Raw genomic sequence first — 15,216 nt, 5'->3', positions numbered from 1 at the left:
CTCCACTGATTTTGTAGAATGATTGGGATTTTGCTGGGAAATAAAACTTAAACCGCTGCTCCTAATAAAAGAGGCAAGAATGACATCTGTATGATTTTATTTTCAAAACTTTTAAATTACTAATGAAAAGAGGGGAAAACAAATAACAGATACATCAAAAAGCCACCATCCTCAACAAAACTACATATTCTCAGAAAGTCTCGACCCCAACTTGTTCAACCATATTGTGCCGTGTCCAGAAGTCGCCGCTGCATTCGTGTTCGGCAGGCGGGACCATGAGCAGGTGCCTCGGAGATGAAACTCTTCGCCTCCTGGATACCAGCGTGATTTACGGAGAGTGAAAGCTTCTTGCCCTTTAAACAACAGGTGGGTCACATGGTCGTGATGATGGGGGGGGGTAGATTGGGTGGAGACATTCCTCATCCCCACAGTAGACTAAAGAAAAAAGAAGCAGAGCCTGATGAATGATATTCCACAATCGAAGACAAGACGAAATGCTGTTTGGAGTTTCCCCTACGGTATCTCATTAGGGCTGAGCTCTATAAAATGTCTATTTGCCCTTCTTTTTTTGTTAACATGTTCATTGTCATGGAAACCTTTCATGATAAATAGAGATAAGGTGAACAAGTTGATCTCTGTCAGCAGCTAAATGTGTCAAGAGTAGTTGGCACCCCATCTAAAGAGAGATCTGTGCCTGCGCTGCAGTAGGGTGGAAAAACAAAATCACAATTTGTGTCAAGTCATCAATATTTGCAATCCAACAGGAAGGCCAGGTGTCGAGCGTACATGTATTCTACCTCAAGACGGTGGGTTCAGGCATTCCCGGATCTGCTCCACGTTTGAAGCCTGCAAGCAAAAAACCGGAAGAATTGAAGTCTGTTGGTTTCCTTTTGAGAGGAGCAACAGAAAACAGAATCCCTGAAAACAGTTAGTTGAAAGTGTTTGGAGAATTAACTAGTATCGATTTAAACAAATTTACGCACAACATTTTCTAAAATCTATTCCTAAAATGCCCAGCAGGAAAGGCAGCTTTTAAGTAATTCATAGTCGGTGAATTATTTGTTTATTTGGTATACAGTAGTCCCTCGATATAACGCGGTTCATTATGTGACACTTAATTTAACTTTCCCCAACGCGCTGGACAAAATCCGTTATATTAGCATTATTGCATCACAGAGCTCTGACATTTGACTTTTTGAAACCATCAAAAGGAGTTATTTAAACTTGAGAAAATTCTTCAAACCTTAAGAAAAGAGAAAAAAAAAAGATTTGGCATTTCTATTTTAAATTCATTGCTATTATTAATAATTGATTGCGTTAATGTCATCAGATCATAACTGCCTAATGTATTATATTATTGAGATGGCGGTAACACAAGTGTGTAATGAGCCATGTAAGAAAACATGTAAGAACCCCGGTGGAAAAAGCAAGGGGCAAACGTATGATCAGGGTTTGGTTTTTCCAAAATGCTGAAGTAGAAGAAGATTTTCTCACAGAGGGCAACTCCAGCGGCTCTGAGGTCATGCAAGTACACGCCTTAACTTCCCTATGCAAGTACACTGCATATCCTCAACCTGCCACAGGAACAGTGCCAAACTGTCCAAGAGCCATTACCTTAGCCAAGGAGGATAAGGCTTCTGTTAACAGGACACAGAAACTACCACAAATATTTGAATGAACTTTGGTAGAAATTAAATCAAATTTAAACTTTAGTGGATGTAGATAACGGGGCAGATTCAGATATTAAACTTGTATTAGACGTTGCTTTATTAATAGCTATACTGTATATATATATATATACATATACATACATTGCTGAATTGCTGTGTATTTTATCACATATATATATATCGGGTGCTAATTATGTTTCCAAAGCCTGGATAATAATATTTGAGGCGAGTTAGCGTGCTAAGCTAGGCTAATGTTAGCAAGATAAGTCTCTCCCCCCCAGCTTCTGCTCGTATACTGACCAAGGTACAACACAGTTGGGATAAATCCCCATCGGATGACAAACTGGCCGCACTGGAACAGCTGCTGCAGCCGCTGTTTAGTCTCTTTGTTCAGTTTAGCCATGAGTTTATCCTTAAAGCGACGATGCTGATACTCCTGCCAAAGACGCGGAAAGAGGAAGTGACGTAGAAAACGAAGCGACGCAACATCACCTATCATTGTCACTATTGTGTCAGTTCGCCATCTTGTGGCCGGATGTATGTTTCAAAACGCTAACTACATTATTTGCTTACTGTATGAATTTCATAGGGATTTTTTTTTATTATTATCCCTAGATTTAAAACAGAACACAAAATTGAAATATAGAAACACTTTATTTCCAGAAATAGCAGTGAATTACTTTTGAGACATAGAAAGGCCATTATAAACCAACTTTAAAACAATGGTATGATGTAAAACAAGCAGACCCGGTTTACGTTCTGTAAACTCACATACAGAAACACGATTGTTACTGTCTCACCGATCTACTGTATGGACACTGAACAGTTCTAGTACACAGACAACAGCACAGGGAATGGCAACTTAAAGCAAGAGGAGTGGTTTAATTCCATTTTTGGTACAAGATATTATCGTGTCATGATCAGAAGAACACTGATGGACACATGAAACACGTCACCGAAGTATTACAAACTGTTCGACCAATGGTTGGATCAGAGAAGAGGAAAGCCCTGTATGACGCCTTCTTACTAACGAATGTACAGGAACAAGGTTCATGAGCAGCTTTGCTGAGATTCTTCTAGTTCTGTACAATTATGTAGACTTCAAGTCTATGCAGTTTATTTTGAAGGTTAGGTACGAGGTTTGTATGGAATAGCAAAAAAAAATAAAAAATATTCACATGAAAATACCACAGTTGAAAGTGAAGCCTCTCTTGTTCATAAGAAAATACCAAATTTGTGAAAACTATGTTCTCTTTCACATGCTAATTCAAAATTTTAAATCCACATCATTTGTAAGAAGTCAGAATTTTATTTTTGTTATCAAATACACAGCAATTCAGGAAAGTGCAAGTAGAACCAGAAAGGAGGGACAAATATTGCTTTTCCACAATGATGGCAATACTGGGCAGCTGTAAACATTAAAAAAAAAAAAAAAAACTCCCCCCCCATTCTAATCATACTGGTTGGTGTTTAATGGTTACTTTTCCTGCCGTTTGAGAAAATGCAGCGGAGAACAGCTGAACCCGTTCACAGTAAACAGGAGTTTATGGAACACACTGAGTAGAAGAGGTTTGTATTGCTATGGAACGAGATGGGGGGGGGGGGGGGTTCCCCCCTAAAATAATAATAAAAAAAAATGTAGAAACACTAGTTTCAACAATACCTTAATCAGGGTATCAATCAGCAGCCTTTATTCAAAAACACAAATGACCGAACACACTTACAGTACTCGCACTCTTGCATGCACGCACGCACGCACGCACACACACACACACACACGCACACGCACTCGACATCTGCCCTTGAATAAACCGGTGCAAGGTCAGGAATCAGGATAACTTATGGAAAAGCCATGCAGGGCCACAAATGCCAGACAACATACTTTCAATGTTTCTTTTAGTAATGGGTTTTAAATGCATCCATGGAGTACAGTTTGGTCCTAGCACAGCACTGCACTAGACTAAGCCGACGAAGCTGGAGGGGTGTCCCCGACACGGCCCCCCCCCCCCAACAGACCCGGAGGAGGCTCTGCCGGGGCGAAAGGAGCAGAACCAGCCGGCCGTTCTTGGCATCTCTGAACGGCGCGGGCTAGTTCTACAGCACAGAGAATCTAAAATGTTACAACTGAGTGACAAAGGGTAGATCTTTTTGTAGTTGGCATGGCTTTGGGCTTCCAGGTCACAGGAATAAAGGTGAGGGTTAAAGTCGTCTCTAAAAAGGTTCAAAGGTCAGATCCAAGGTGCACGCTGATGCTGGGAGAGCGTTGGGAGTGGTTCGGCGCCGGGCTCAGGTATCCCAGCCCTTCATCCTGCAGGCTGCACGAATAGCGGCCCGCTTCAGAGGCGGTGTGGTTGCTTAGGGGAGGGGCGTTGCCGCTGGTCACTTGCTCAAAAGAGCGAGAGAAAACGGCGCTGGCAGTGCGGGTGAGGCTGGTGAGAGCGCCGGCCTTGGGCACGGATTGGCTGGAAGTGAGCGTCAGTCGCTTGACGGACAGCTCCGCGCTCTCACTGGCAGCCCGGCCTGTCGTCAGAGGGCCCGCCTCCTTGTCCTTATCTTTGCTGCTGCGCCCACCGAACAGACACTTCCTCATGGCCTTTGCGCCCAGGTTCAATGTGGTGACACTGTTGCTGACAGTGATGGTGGGTGGGGTCATGTCAGCGCCCACACCACCTGGCCACACCCCCTCATCCAGCTCAGAAATATCCATCAGCTCATCTGGGGAACCCAGATCCACGGCGTCTGAGGTGAACAGACAGAGGAAGACAAAACGAGCGCTGAAATTAAAACACGAGAGGAAGTCTTGGCTCATCTGTCATCCAGCCCATCTGAGGGAATCAAAGCGAGTTGGAAAACACTCAATGCATTAAATGTTGCCTTTTGTTGGGCTGCATGACAGAGAAGCTCCATTGTTATCCAGCAGGTGGCGCTTTCGCATTACAACCCGAGCAGACCGGACATCTTCGCCTGATGTAAAACAGTGTAAAGTGTGTATTTTGCAGCCCAAATTAATTGTTAGCTTAACAGTCCAGCGGTCGACTGGTAGAGGAGAGGGAAGAGCTGAAAAGCAAAAAAGCCTTGGAAAGACCACAAAGGGAAAGTAGAGGAAGGCACAATCAAGGCATCCCTAAAGACGCGCTCCGCTAGGCTAACACAAACACAGATCTACACCTGTGTGAGTCACCAACCACACACTTAGGCACAAGTACACACTTGATCTGATGCTACCACTGACGGAATTCCTGTAAACAGAAATACAAGACAGGAAGTCAGATGGGAGTACTCTGTCTCCGTGTTGAGGCGTACCACCGCGTGCCATCAGAGACCCGACGGACGACTGATCCCTCCTTTCACGGTTTAATGGTTGAGGGCCATGCCAGATATGACGGATCTGGTTTTTGAAAAACTTCTATGAATCAAGGTTCAGCTGGCAAAAATATTTGGAAATTTATCGGGCCATGGATCAATAAGTATCATAGTGGATCCAGATTTGAAGCATCGCTACGAAACTGGAGCTTTTTTAAATTTGGAAAATTCAACCACACATGCTGCAACATTCTGTTCCTATGCGGAAAAACGTAGGAGCGGATTTCACAGTGAAGGAATCACAGACGTCACGGGGTTGTAACTTGTGGGGTGAAGGGACCCCCTGGAGGGAAGGCAGGAAAATGAGCACTCTTATTGGATTGCGTCTTCCAGGCATTGATAATAATTACACATTTTAATTAGGTTATTGATCTGTTATTCAGTGAGATCTTACGTAATTCAGTTAAATTTGAGGAATCCCAATCGGAGCTCTTTACAAGGAAGCTTTAGCCACAGAGGAGAGAGAAATGGTGAAAATAGGCGAAGACGAGTTGGTGCAGCTCAGCGCAAGATAGGTAAAGGGAGGAAGTCATCACGCAGCGTTTCAGACCACGCCCCCACACATGGTTACCTAGGTTACCCCAGGAATGGGGCAGGGGGAAGAAGGAGCAGGACCTTAGTACTGGCTCCTCCCTGTGGAGGTCGACCCAGAACCCTCATTCTCCACCATCCGTCTCACAGACTTCTGCCTCCTGACCTCCTGACCCCGGGAGCTGGAGTCATGAACTCGGGGGTCCAAGCTGACCTCGGAGGCGGAGCCCAATGGGTCGCAGTCGGGCTGGGCGCGGCCATCAGGGCGTGACCGCAGGGAGTCTCCATTAGGCATTCGCTCACCGCTCACACCTGTCACACTGATCTCAGGGACGGCCACACCCCCCAGCGAAGCCTCACTGTCTACACTCACCTCCTGGGACTCTGGTAGGTGGGATGGGGGGGGGGGGGGGGGTGCAGTTTGACAATGCATAGAAATGCATACACACACACAAAGATGAATGGACAGACAGACAAATATCATGCAAACAAACATGAAAAAAAATTAAAAAGATGGTCAAATACACAGGCCCACAAAACCAAAACAATGTAATGGCAGAAAACAAAAAGACAAGTCATTGGGAATGGTTAACGGAAACGCTACATGGAGATGAATGTGAAAAAGTCAATGGGCCGAGTCGAGGCTCGGCCCCTAAACATGAATTAATATTTAATTGGATTTTCCATCCATCATCTCCTTACAAAAGCTTCATGCATAAAACAAGTAGCTGAACGAGCAGATATCTACGAGACGAAGAGGGGGCGTTAGACTCATTAAACCCGAAGGCTGTAATTTACCCGTCGTATCGGTACCGCTCGCTTTATTCTGAACCACACGCAGAATGTGATCATTGACTACTACTACTAATCCGCCTCTGGCACACCCCGACTGCTCCGTACGATACCAGCAATAATAATCAATGCTCTGGATTCCTCTAAAAGACTAGACTTAAGAGTGAACACGGTGTCTCCAGACGAGGTATGGTACCACGCATTAAACCTTTTTTTTGTTAAATAAAACCGCCTGGTGTGTAAGTGTGTGTGTGTGTGTGTGTGTGGGGGGGGGGGGGGGGATCTCAGATTCCCAGTTTCCTTCACATACGAGTCGTACCATTTCTCTTCCAGCGGTGTCCCCTGATAGAGAGGGAGGTGACAGCGTTTCGTGAGATCCTGGAGGAGGTGGGCGTAATCTCCACCTGGATACTCCGCGCCCCCTCCTTGTTGTTGCTCTTCAGAGCAGCACCGTGCAGTGAAGACTTGATGGCGTTACCCACCTGAGGATGAGGAGGAGGAGCGCTAATGTTACTCTGCAGAAGGATCGAGCAGAGACACACTTGGAGCGGTTTGCCGACAGCTGAGAAACCGAGCCAGCATGTTTTATTCAATGCTACTTCTGATTAACTGGTGTGGAACATCACGACAATTACTGCCAACACAGAGAGGTGTGGGAGCCGATCTGACAAAAGAAAAATCGCTGCCTTTTTGCCGTCGTTCATTTGAAGAGATGACTAAATGATGCTGTGCAATTTGCATTTGATACCGACACCCACATAATAAAGCTCAAGACGGCAGGGAAATGTCCTGACTATACATATTTAGAACTTTCATTCATCTTAAATTACAACAGAAGAGAGGGTCTCATACTGCAAAGAAAGTGCATGTTTCTGCCACCAAATGCACAACAGAAAGACTGAAGCTCTGAGAGTCATGCAAAGCGCTAAAACCAAAGCGCTGACCGCAGATCTGTCTGCATAACACTGCTCCACTGGACTTACAGCACTCATGTGTAATGTTGAGGTTTTTGCCAAGTGAGGAAAAAACATGTACGTAATAAAAATACTCTCAAGTACTGTTGAAGTGAAAGCAACTATAGGAACATCTGGATTTTGTCTTTCCACTCGTGATTTTGCTGCCTGATCTGTCACAGAATGACGCAGCTAAAAGAACGCCAGACAGAAGTTGTATTCTTTGATTATAAAGTTCACCATCGTGACATTTATTATCTTTAGAATTTATTTAAACAAACCTCAACTCCATTTTGATTAATGAGAGATTCAAAAGTCGACCGTTGTCGAGGAGCAAGCCTTGATTTGTGGAGAAAAGCCGTGGAGCTTCGGTTCAATCCTCTACTCCCTGCGGCCTCGAGGATTATGGCTTAACGGAGCAGAGTGGAATAGCATGTAAATAATCCAGTGGGATTACACTCCGCTTGCAGCCTCTGACACACACAGCAAACAACACAATGCAGCGTGCTGTGCTGCTCCTGAAGAACCAAGTCCCGCGTGCACGTTCGTGATTTCACCCACCAACAGAGCTTCGGGAAATAACTCCAGCTGCGCCCGGTACAGGACGTCATCCAGGGCTTTGGATCCCAGTTCCACCTCCCCGTTCCACCTACAGACAGGCACAAATATTACACGGATCACGTCCAAGTCAAAGAACCAAGTCCCCCCCCCCATTAGAGTTTTAATCATCTACAAGCACAGTGGAAGGTTGTTTTTAAACAGGCGGATTTGTGCTTAATTTGTGGACTGAATATTTTTGTTTGCTCCACAATGCCACCTTTAAAAACGTCATCATAAACTGTAAAATATTAGACTAAAAATGATTAGAGACACCAGTTAGTCACAAGCCAGTGCTGAATGCTTTAGGTCCAGTGGAACCTCGGTTCTCCAACGTAACTCGCTCTGTAACGCCGTTTAAAAACAGAAGCTGTGTTTTCCCGTAGGAAATAATGGAAACTAGATGAATCCGCTCCTACGCACCAGATAAATGCTCATTTACATGCCTGCAGTTATATTAATATGTAACTACGCGTATCTAAACCTGCTTGGTCTCTTTATTCAGGCCTACGCAAACACTTACAAGGAATAGTGGATCCCCGCCACGAGCTGAACGAGGAACTCTGACGTGACCATCATTCGCGTGCTAATGCCTTTGTAGCGCCGCATCTGTTGCCGCGGGTAACCGCATATGCAAACCCTAGAGGAAAATCATTAATGGCACAATAAGGAAGCTTGCATCAGTGAAAAAGGAAGCATCAATTTGGGAAAACCACAGCAAAGTTACTCATCTGCCGCTACCGTTGAGGGAATTTACAACTCGTGTGTCTCATCGCGCGCACACGCAAAGCGGAAACATTGAAGTTGCAACAAATATTTTCAGTTAAACGCGAGCAGGATTCTGGGTTGTTTTAGCAGAAAATCAAAGCCGACGGCTCCCTTTGTTCTTATCAGAGCAAATGTCAACGTCGGCTGGAAGACTAGCAAAACCACCGAACTGTGGCGTGTGAATGCTACGCAGCAGGTACCTAAAGTCTATAAGAGGATCAGATGAGCCTCTGCTTTCAAAGCAGCTTGTATGTGTGTGTGTGTGTTTGTGTAGTAGTAGCCTCCTCAGAAAGATCAACAATCCACTAAGTGATATGAAGGTCGAAATGATTAGAATTGTGTGCATAACGTCCCAATGGCAAAGTGACATTACAGTAGATTATATCATGCTGCTGTGTGTGTGTGTGTGTGATGCTTTACCTGGAGCCGAGCTGGCAGAGGGACTGGAGGGACGTGGCGGTCATGTAGCCGAGAGCAGCATTGTAGCACAGCAGCAGGAAGGTCAGCACCTCAAACCTCAACCACAAACAGATCCTTGAAACAACGCGGCTCGAGCCCAAAAGTCACAGCGACAAATGCAAGATGGAGTCTGGTTTTGTCCTTTTTTCCATTCCATGAATCTATGGAAACTATGTAACCCACAATGCAACTCGGTATTTAGAGACAGTGTCCAACCTTACTGACCGGCCATCGCACACACACTCCGCAGACTTAAAAACACGCGTCTCCGTGGAGGGTCTCACCTGTTTTGTGCGGTAAAGTTCTCTCTCTGGAGGTGCGGCCCGCTGTACACCACCCTGCTCAGCCCATGGTTGGCGAGAGCCCCTTCCGTTAGGGCAATGGAACCGATGGCCGAAGGCTGGAATGCCGAGACGTGAAGGTGAAGTTTAAAAAAGGTGGACCACGAGACGGCATTTTAAATCACACTCGTGTCTTCCTCACCTCGTGGTACACCGAGGGTTTGGAGAGGGAAGGGACGGTGAAGGACAATACTTTACTTTGTCCGTCTTTATCAACGATTTCCTGTGGAAGAGGAAGACGGGAAGAGAAAATGTTTCTGCGGGCAAGAAAAACAGGATTTTTTTAAAGCTGTGAGCTCTGAATCTCTGGAGAGCATGTGTGTATCGCTTGGAGCACACTCGCCTGTGAGGTGTGGGGAACTCAGGGTCTCCGTGTCCACACACACACACACACACACACACACACACACACACACACACTCACACACACCCTGCAGTTCTGGTGCCTCCCGTGAGCACGCTAATGTCAAATAGATTAATGGGAGGCAGCCAGTGTGATGAGCGACAGCTGACCTATTCTGCTATTCAGATAGGACGTTCTGGGGCGCAGCACTTTGCTGATGGGGCCATCAAGAGCACAAATAAATGAAGATAGGACTCAGTTCACTTTCATAATTGAAAATGCTGGCATTTCTCCTTGTGACATTTGGAAAATGAAACCCTTCCAGAATCATGTTTCTTTTTCTCATTAGCATTTCCTGTCAAACTCCCCTGCCAAAAAACAAAAACCCCCAAACAAGGCAGGAAAGAGCACGAGATGATGCAGAGTCTAGAAATAGTCCAGTGATCCAATAGCCTGCCTCTGGAGCTGCACGACGGCGCCCACTTGCTGAGGATCACGCACCATTTGTCCTTATCCCACAGGAAGCTATTTTGTTATTAACAGCAGCAGCTCTCCTCATTAACAGATAAGCTGCGACAGAACCGTGGTGGGTGGGAGGGGGGGGGGGGGGGGGGGGGGATTGAAACCTCACATAAACACAACCTTCACCATCTTCCCCTACCAGGTTGTAAATGCCCAGCAGCAGGGCCTCGATGCAGCCGGAGGTGTGGGGGTCTCTTGCTGCGCTGACGGACAGGAGGCTCCACAGGAGCTCCGGCAGGAACTGCAGGGTGAAGCGCCGCAGCTTCAGCTCACCGCTTCGGTAAAACTCAAACAACTGGTGGCACACGGGCTCCAGCAACTGTAGGGGACGCGGGAAACACCAAAGCGAGAGCATAATCACAGCAACAAATTCCACTGACCAACGTTTCCATAAGTTAAAAAGAGTTTAAAAGTCCGTCCATACGTCGCTGTAGTTCTCTCGGATGACCTTGTAGAGAGCCGGGACCAGAGCGCCTTTGTCTTTTAAAGAGGACGCATAATTGGACACGGCATTGTCAGGGAGTGTCTGAAACACACACACACACACACACACACACACACACGTAATGTAAACAATATTGCAAAACATCGGATAATGAGTCGGGAGTAAATATCTCCGCTTTGATAACAGCGCCCCAAACCTCAGCAGCATCTTCTATAGGAAAGCAGCAACGTTTATGCTGAAGGCTGATCTGGAACATGTTTTTTTTTTAATATATATATTGCTTTTTGTGTGTGTCCACACACACACACACACACACACACACAGCAGTACCTTATACTCTGACAACCACTCCTCCACCACTCCTTGGTCCATAGCCAACATGATCCCTCATCTGCAGGAGAGTCACGTCTTCCTGAAAAAGAGCAAAAACACACACATTGTGCGTTCACTACACAACAAATAGGAAGCGCATTTTACACAGGCCAGTAGTCACCACCGTTTGCCCGGCCTTCGATTTCTTGCTATCCGGACAAATAAATATACGTAGCCTATGGAAACCAGCTAAGAATACCATGGCAGAGGTGAATAGGTGAATAGGGACTGTTCAAGCTCCAGGCATTTCAAAAGTCAAAAGAAACACTAAGCTGCCCCCCCCCCCCCCCATCCCTTGCTTCATCCTCTCCAATACACCTTTAGTGAGCAACACAGCCACTCTCGACTCGGACAAATAAGGAAAAAACAAAAATCACCCACACACAAACACACAGAGGTCCAGTTGGAAACGGATAACGCCGAAATCTGGCAGAGCAGAATATAGACGCTTGTTGAGCAGCATCCAGTGTTCGTCCATCAACGCTTGCTAATTCACTGGACTGCATTTCTCGCCTTCCCAATTTCATTCCAATAGTCCACAGCTTGATTAAATAAAGTATGTGTTGCTTCCTGTTCGACCCTACAGTCCTAGAGTCAGAAAAGACCAGAAAGAAAGAAATATAACGGATTTATATAAAAAATAATGGATGATGTCGGATTTACAATTAAACTAATGGAGATTTACATTTTGACTCGGCAGCCCGGTGCTAAATGCAAAATAAGTGTGTCAAGTTATTCCAATTAAAGTTTCCTGAGAAGAACAACTGCACCAAATGTCATGTAAATACATGCATGCGATGCCGGAGGAACAGGAACACCAAAGTCAGTAGTATTCCGCCTGGGGAGAACACGAATGTCGTAGCAAATGGCACAACCGCTCAAAACGAATACGATTCTGCAACAACAAAAACACGACTCCTGTGATCTATCAAAGAACTGAATCAGACAACGACCCGATTGGGCCATCAAATAGTTCATCATTCCATGATTTGAAGAGGACAACGTCTCCATCCGTCATTTATTCTGTGTTAGCAGCCAGTTTTCACCGGTACCTCGTTTCAGCAGGCCGAGACCACAAGGACAGGACGAGAGGAACCAAGTCCATGTTTGGTGTGACTGGAAGCACTCGCTGGGGAGAAGGTCCTTTTAAGTGCACGCTTGTCATGTAGAAACATGCACTCAAATCAGAGCTGAGGATGGCGTCTCACACACACACACACACACACACACACACAAGATTATTGTGTAAAATCCAAGTTACGTCCATCTCTTCCTTCCTTTCTCCCACACAGCATCACCTCTCTCTGCCCAGCTTTCCTGTTCCCTAATCTGTTTTTCACACATTTAAAAGCCACTTGCCATTCCGCCTACTAATTTAATACAATTACACAAAACGCAACAGCAATCTCTGAAACAAGGAAGATCGGATTGAAAATCCACTGTAGAAAGTCACTAATTGTACCGCACGTGTGACGCTAAAGTATTTGAATGTTTTACACGCCACTAAAGAGACAGAAGCACCGATTCAAAAACCGCTAACCGGTAAGCTATTCATGAAATTGACTCGACTCAAATGGAATCACACAACACACAAATTACATAACCAATATAAACCTACTTAAGTCAACAATATTTAAAGCAAGACATTAACCTAAAAGTTATTAATCGCCAGGCTAAAGTTTCTGGGTGTTTCAGATGTCAGCAAGCAGCAACTGGACGTCCATTGTAATTTCCTACAGCCAACACGACAACATCAACGGTTGGAGCTTGAATCCAAAAAGATTTTTGTGAATGCAGACACACAAAGAAACGGCAGAAGACGCAGCCGGCTGGTGAGCTTCTTTTGTGCAGCTTGCACAAGCACACACACGAACAAACCGAACGATCGGGACAAGCGGCTGAACAGGCTCGACGAGCACAAGTAATAAACCGTTGTTGTGATGAAATGTGTGCGGGAGGGGAACTAGTGCTACCGGACAGCCCGAACGAATGGCTAAACGGACGGAGCGAGAGAGAACTGGACGCCTGGACAGAGTTAAAAGAGAAGGGATGTCCGACAGCCCACGGGACGGAGGAGGGGAGTTCATTCCATTTCAGGTCGGCGCTGGCCGTGCCAATCCGCCTGCCGCTTGTAAACACACGAGATGCTGGAACACATAAACTGAGTTCAATATAGGCTCAGGGGGAAAAAAATAAAAGTAATCAGATGCAGCCAAATACTAACAAATGAGAGATGGAGAATGTGCCATGCATTGTTCACAAATGTGTTTATTTAATATCTGGTTTGACAAAGCCTGTTCCTGTCAGCTAGCCAACGCTGACAGCTTGATCCTTCTGACTTTACGGCCCCAGATCAGTTTTTAGAACTCTGAAACACGCGCGCGCGCGCGCGCACACACACACACACACACACACACACACACACACACGGCAGACTAAACGTAATTCTATTTGACTTCTACTTCCAAAGGCTTCTTTCAACACAAACGGGTCCACTTTCAGTACATTCCGACGTCTTAACCGCAAAACATGCAGGTACTACCTTTTTATAATCGATTAACACATCAACCAGAGCGTCCCCCGGCCGGCAGCAGCGTAGTGTAAACGTACCTGCATGAGGCCGGGCGGGCAGAGACAATATTAAAGTAAGTCCGTGTCCACTCACTGCCGTCACTTCCTATTATCTAGATGCCTATTTTCAGGAAGTAAAACTGAAGCTTTGAAAGGAGGAAATAAAGGGAACACAAAGACAGACAGTGTGTGTGTGCGTGTGTGTGTGTGTGTGTGTGCGTGTTGCATTGGGAGTTACAGAGCTGCCCCAGCCACGCTGATGGTCAAAGACACAATCGACCAGTTAACTGACACCCACAGCAAACAAAAGGTAAAGATGCAGCTGAGATGCTGGATGAGAGTAGACTCTCCTCCCCCCCCCCCCCACACACACACACACACACACACACACGATCTTCTTGTCTTATGACCTACCAGGGTCTCCTGTCAGAAAGCAGACTGCGCATAGTCTGCGTAATAACAGTTAGTCTGCACCTAATTACAACAGGCACACACTCAAAATCCAAAGTCAACAAGGTCAAGATATCAAGCAAGCAGTTGTGATTTAACAATAAGCACAATAAGCACAGCCTCCATGAAGGAAACCGAAGATAGAATAACATATTACTACATTGAATCTAGCAGTGAAGGAGCTAAAAGGACAAAGAAGCAGGACTGTCAGTGGATTACCGGTACGTGGCAGCACTTACCACCAGGAAGTGTCTGAACACACACACACGCGCACACACACACGCACACACGCACGCACACCACCTGAGGAATCTTAAACGTGAACAGCCATGGCGGCAGAACGCAAAACACTCACACGCACAGCTGTTACTGAACGAGCTAAAGGTTTAAGGTTCGAGGACGGAATTAGCAGCACGTTGACCCAAAACGAGTCGGAAGTCTCCCGTCGACCCCCGTTTCGCTCACTCGTTTACCGGTAATTTCATTGGTAAATGCCGACAACACACCGGCTCCTCAGATTCCTCAACACGACGCCACACCGCGTCTCAAGGCGCGGGTAGCTCAATAGCAGACATTATATTTCCCTTAAATGAGAAACCCGCCTCCGTCACACGCTTTACGCGGACCTGCACGAATGACTTCGAGCTGTCACAACGCTTGCTTACAAGATTAGCTTGTCCGCTAGCTAGCCCGGCTAAAGCGCGACACCCAAGTAAACCCATTAAATTACTGTTTACTTACAAGCATGCTAGCTCTCCATTTCCGGGTGTCGCTGTCCTCGACGGTTCCGACAAGACCGCCAAATGGCTATCACTTCGCTACTCCACAAACCTCTTAAATAATTCGTCAACATTAGATGCTTCCATCTTCAGTACTTCCGTCACCCAGACTACCTTCGACGAAGAAACTCGGTCTCCGCTAAGTGACGAGCGTCTGAGCCAATGATAAAATAGCGTACACCGAAACCACCACGCCCCCTATACCCAGTATCCAATCAAATCAGATGCAAAAAATGCATTACAATAATTTCCACCAGCAC

General features: G+C 45.9%; 2 protein-coding genes across 4 annotated transcripts; both read right to left on the bottom strand.

Moving 5' to 3' along the window:
• Positions 1-91: 91 nt before the first annotated feature.
• On the bottom strand, positions 92-2,113 carry tomm7 (translocase of outer mitochondrial membrane 7 homolog (yeast)). Of its 2 annotated transcripts, none has more exons than XM_068747406.1 (3): positions 1,971-2,113; positions 787-846; positions 92-435 (listed from the first exon to the last, which is right to left on the bottom strand). In XM_068747406.1, exons 1-2 carry the CDS (start codon positions 2,071-2,073, stop codon positions 794-796), a joined length of 156 nt encoding a protein of 51 aa, XP_068603507.1. In that variant the 5' UTR covers positions 2,074-2,113; the 3' UTR covers positions 92-435; positions 787-793. The 2 variants fall into 2 exon arrangements, with proteins under 2 accessions (XP_068603507.1, XP_068603506.1); XM_068747405.1 differs by having other exon boundaries at positions 798-846.
• Positions 2,114-2,305: 192 nt separating this feature from the next.
• hycc1 (hyccin PI4KA lipid kinase complex subunit 1) lies at positions 2,306-15,055 on the bottom strand. Of its 2 annotated transcripts, XM_068747044.1 has the most exons (12): positions 14,919-15,055; positions 11,115-11,196; positions 10,764-10,865; positions 10,479-10,658; positions 9,617-9,697; positions 9,418-9,533; positions 9,095-9,190; positions 8,430-8,546; positions 7,871-7,958; positions 6,676-6,838; positions 5,605-5,948; positions 4,275-4,409 (listed from the first exon to the last, which is right to left on the bottom strand). In XM_068747044.1, exons 2-11 carry the CDS (start codon positions 11,163-11,165, stop codon positions 5,650-5,652), a joined length of 1,293 nt encoding a protein of 430 aa, XP_068603145.1. In that variant the 5' UTR covers positions 11,166-11,196; positions 14,919-15,055; the 3' UTR covers positions 4,275-4,409; positions 5,605-5,649. The 2 variants fall into 2 exon arrangements, with proteins under 2 accessions (XP_068603144.1, XP_068603145.1); XM_068747043.1 differs by lacking the exon at positions 5,605-5,948 and having other exon boundaries at positions 2,306-4,409.
• Positions 15,056-15,216: the final 161 nt, after the last annotated feature.

This window comes from Brachionichthys hirsutus, chromosome 13 (assembly GCF_040956055.1).
Source record: "Brachionichthys hirsutus isolate HB-005 chromosome 13, CSIRO-AGI_Bhir_v1, whole genome shotgun sequence".
In the NCBI taxonomy this organism is placed as follows: Eukaryota; Metazoa; Chordata; class Actinopteri; order Lophiiformes; family Brachionichthyidae; genus Brachionichthys; species Brachionichthys hirsutus.
This window is presented reverse-complemented; position numbering and strand designations above follow the sequence as displayed.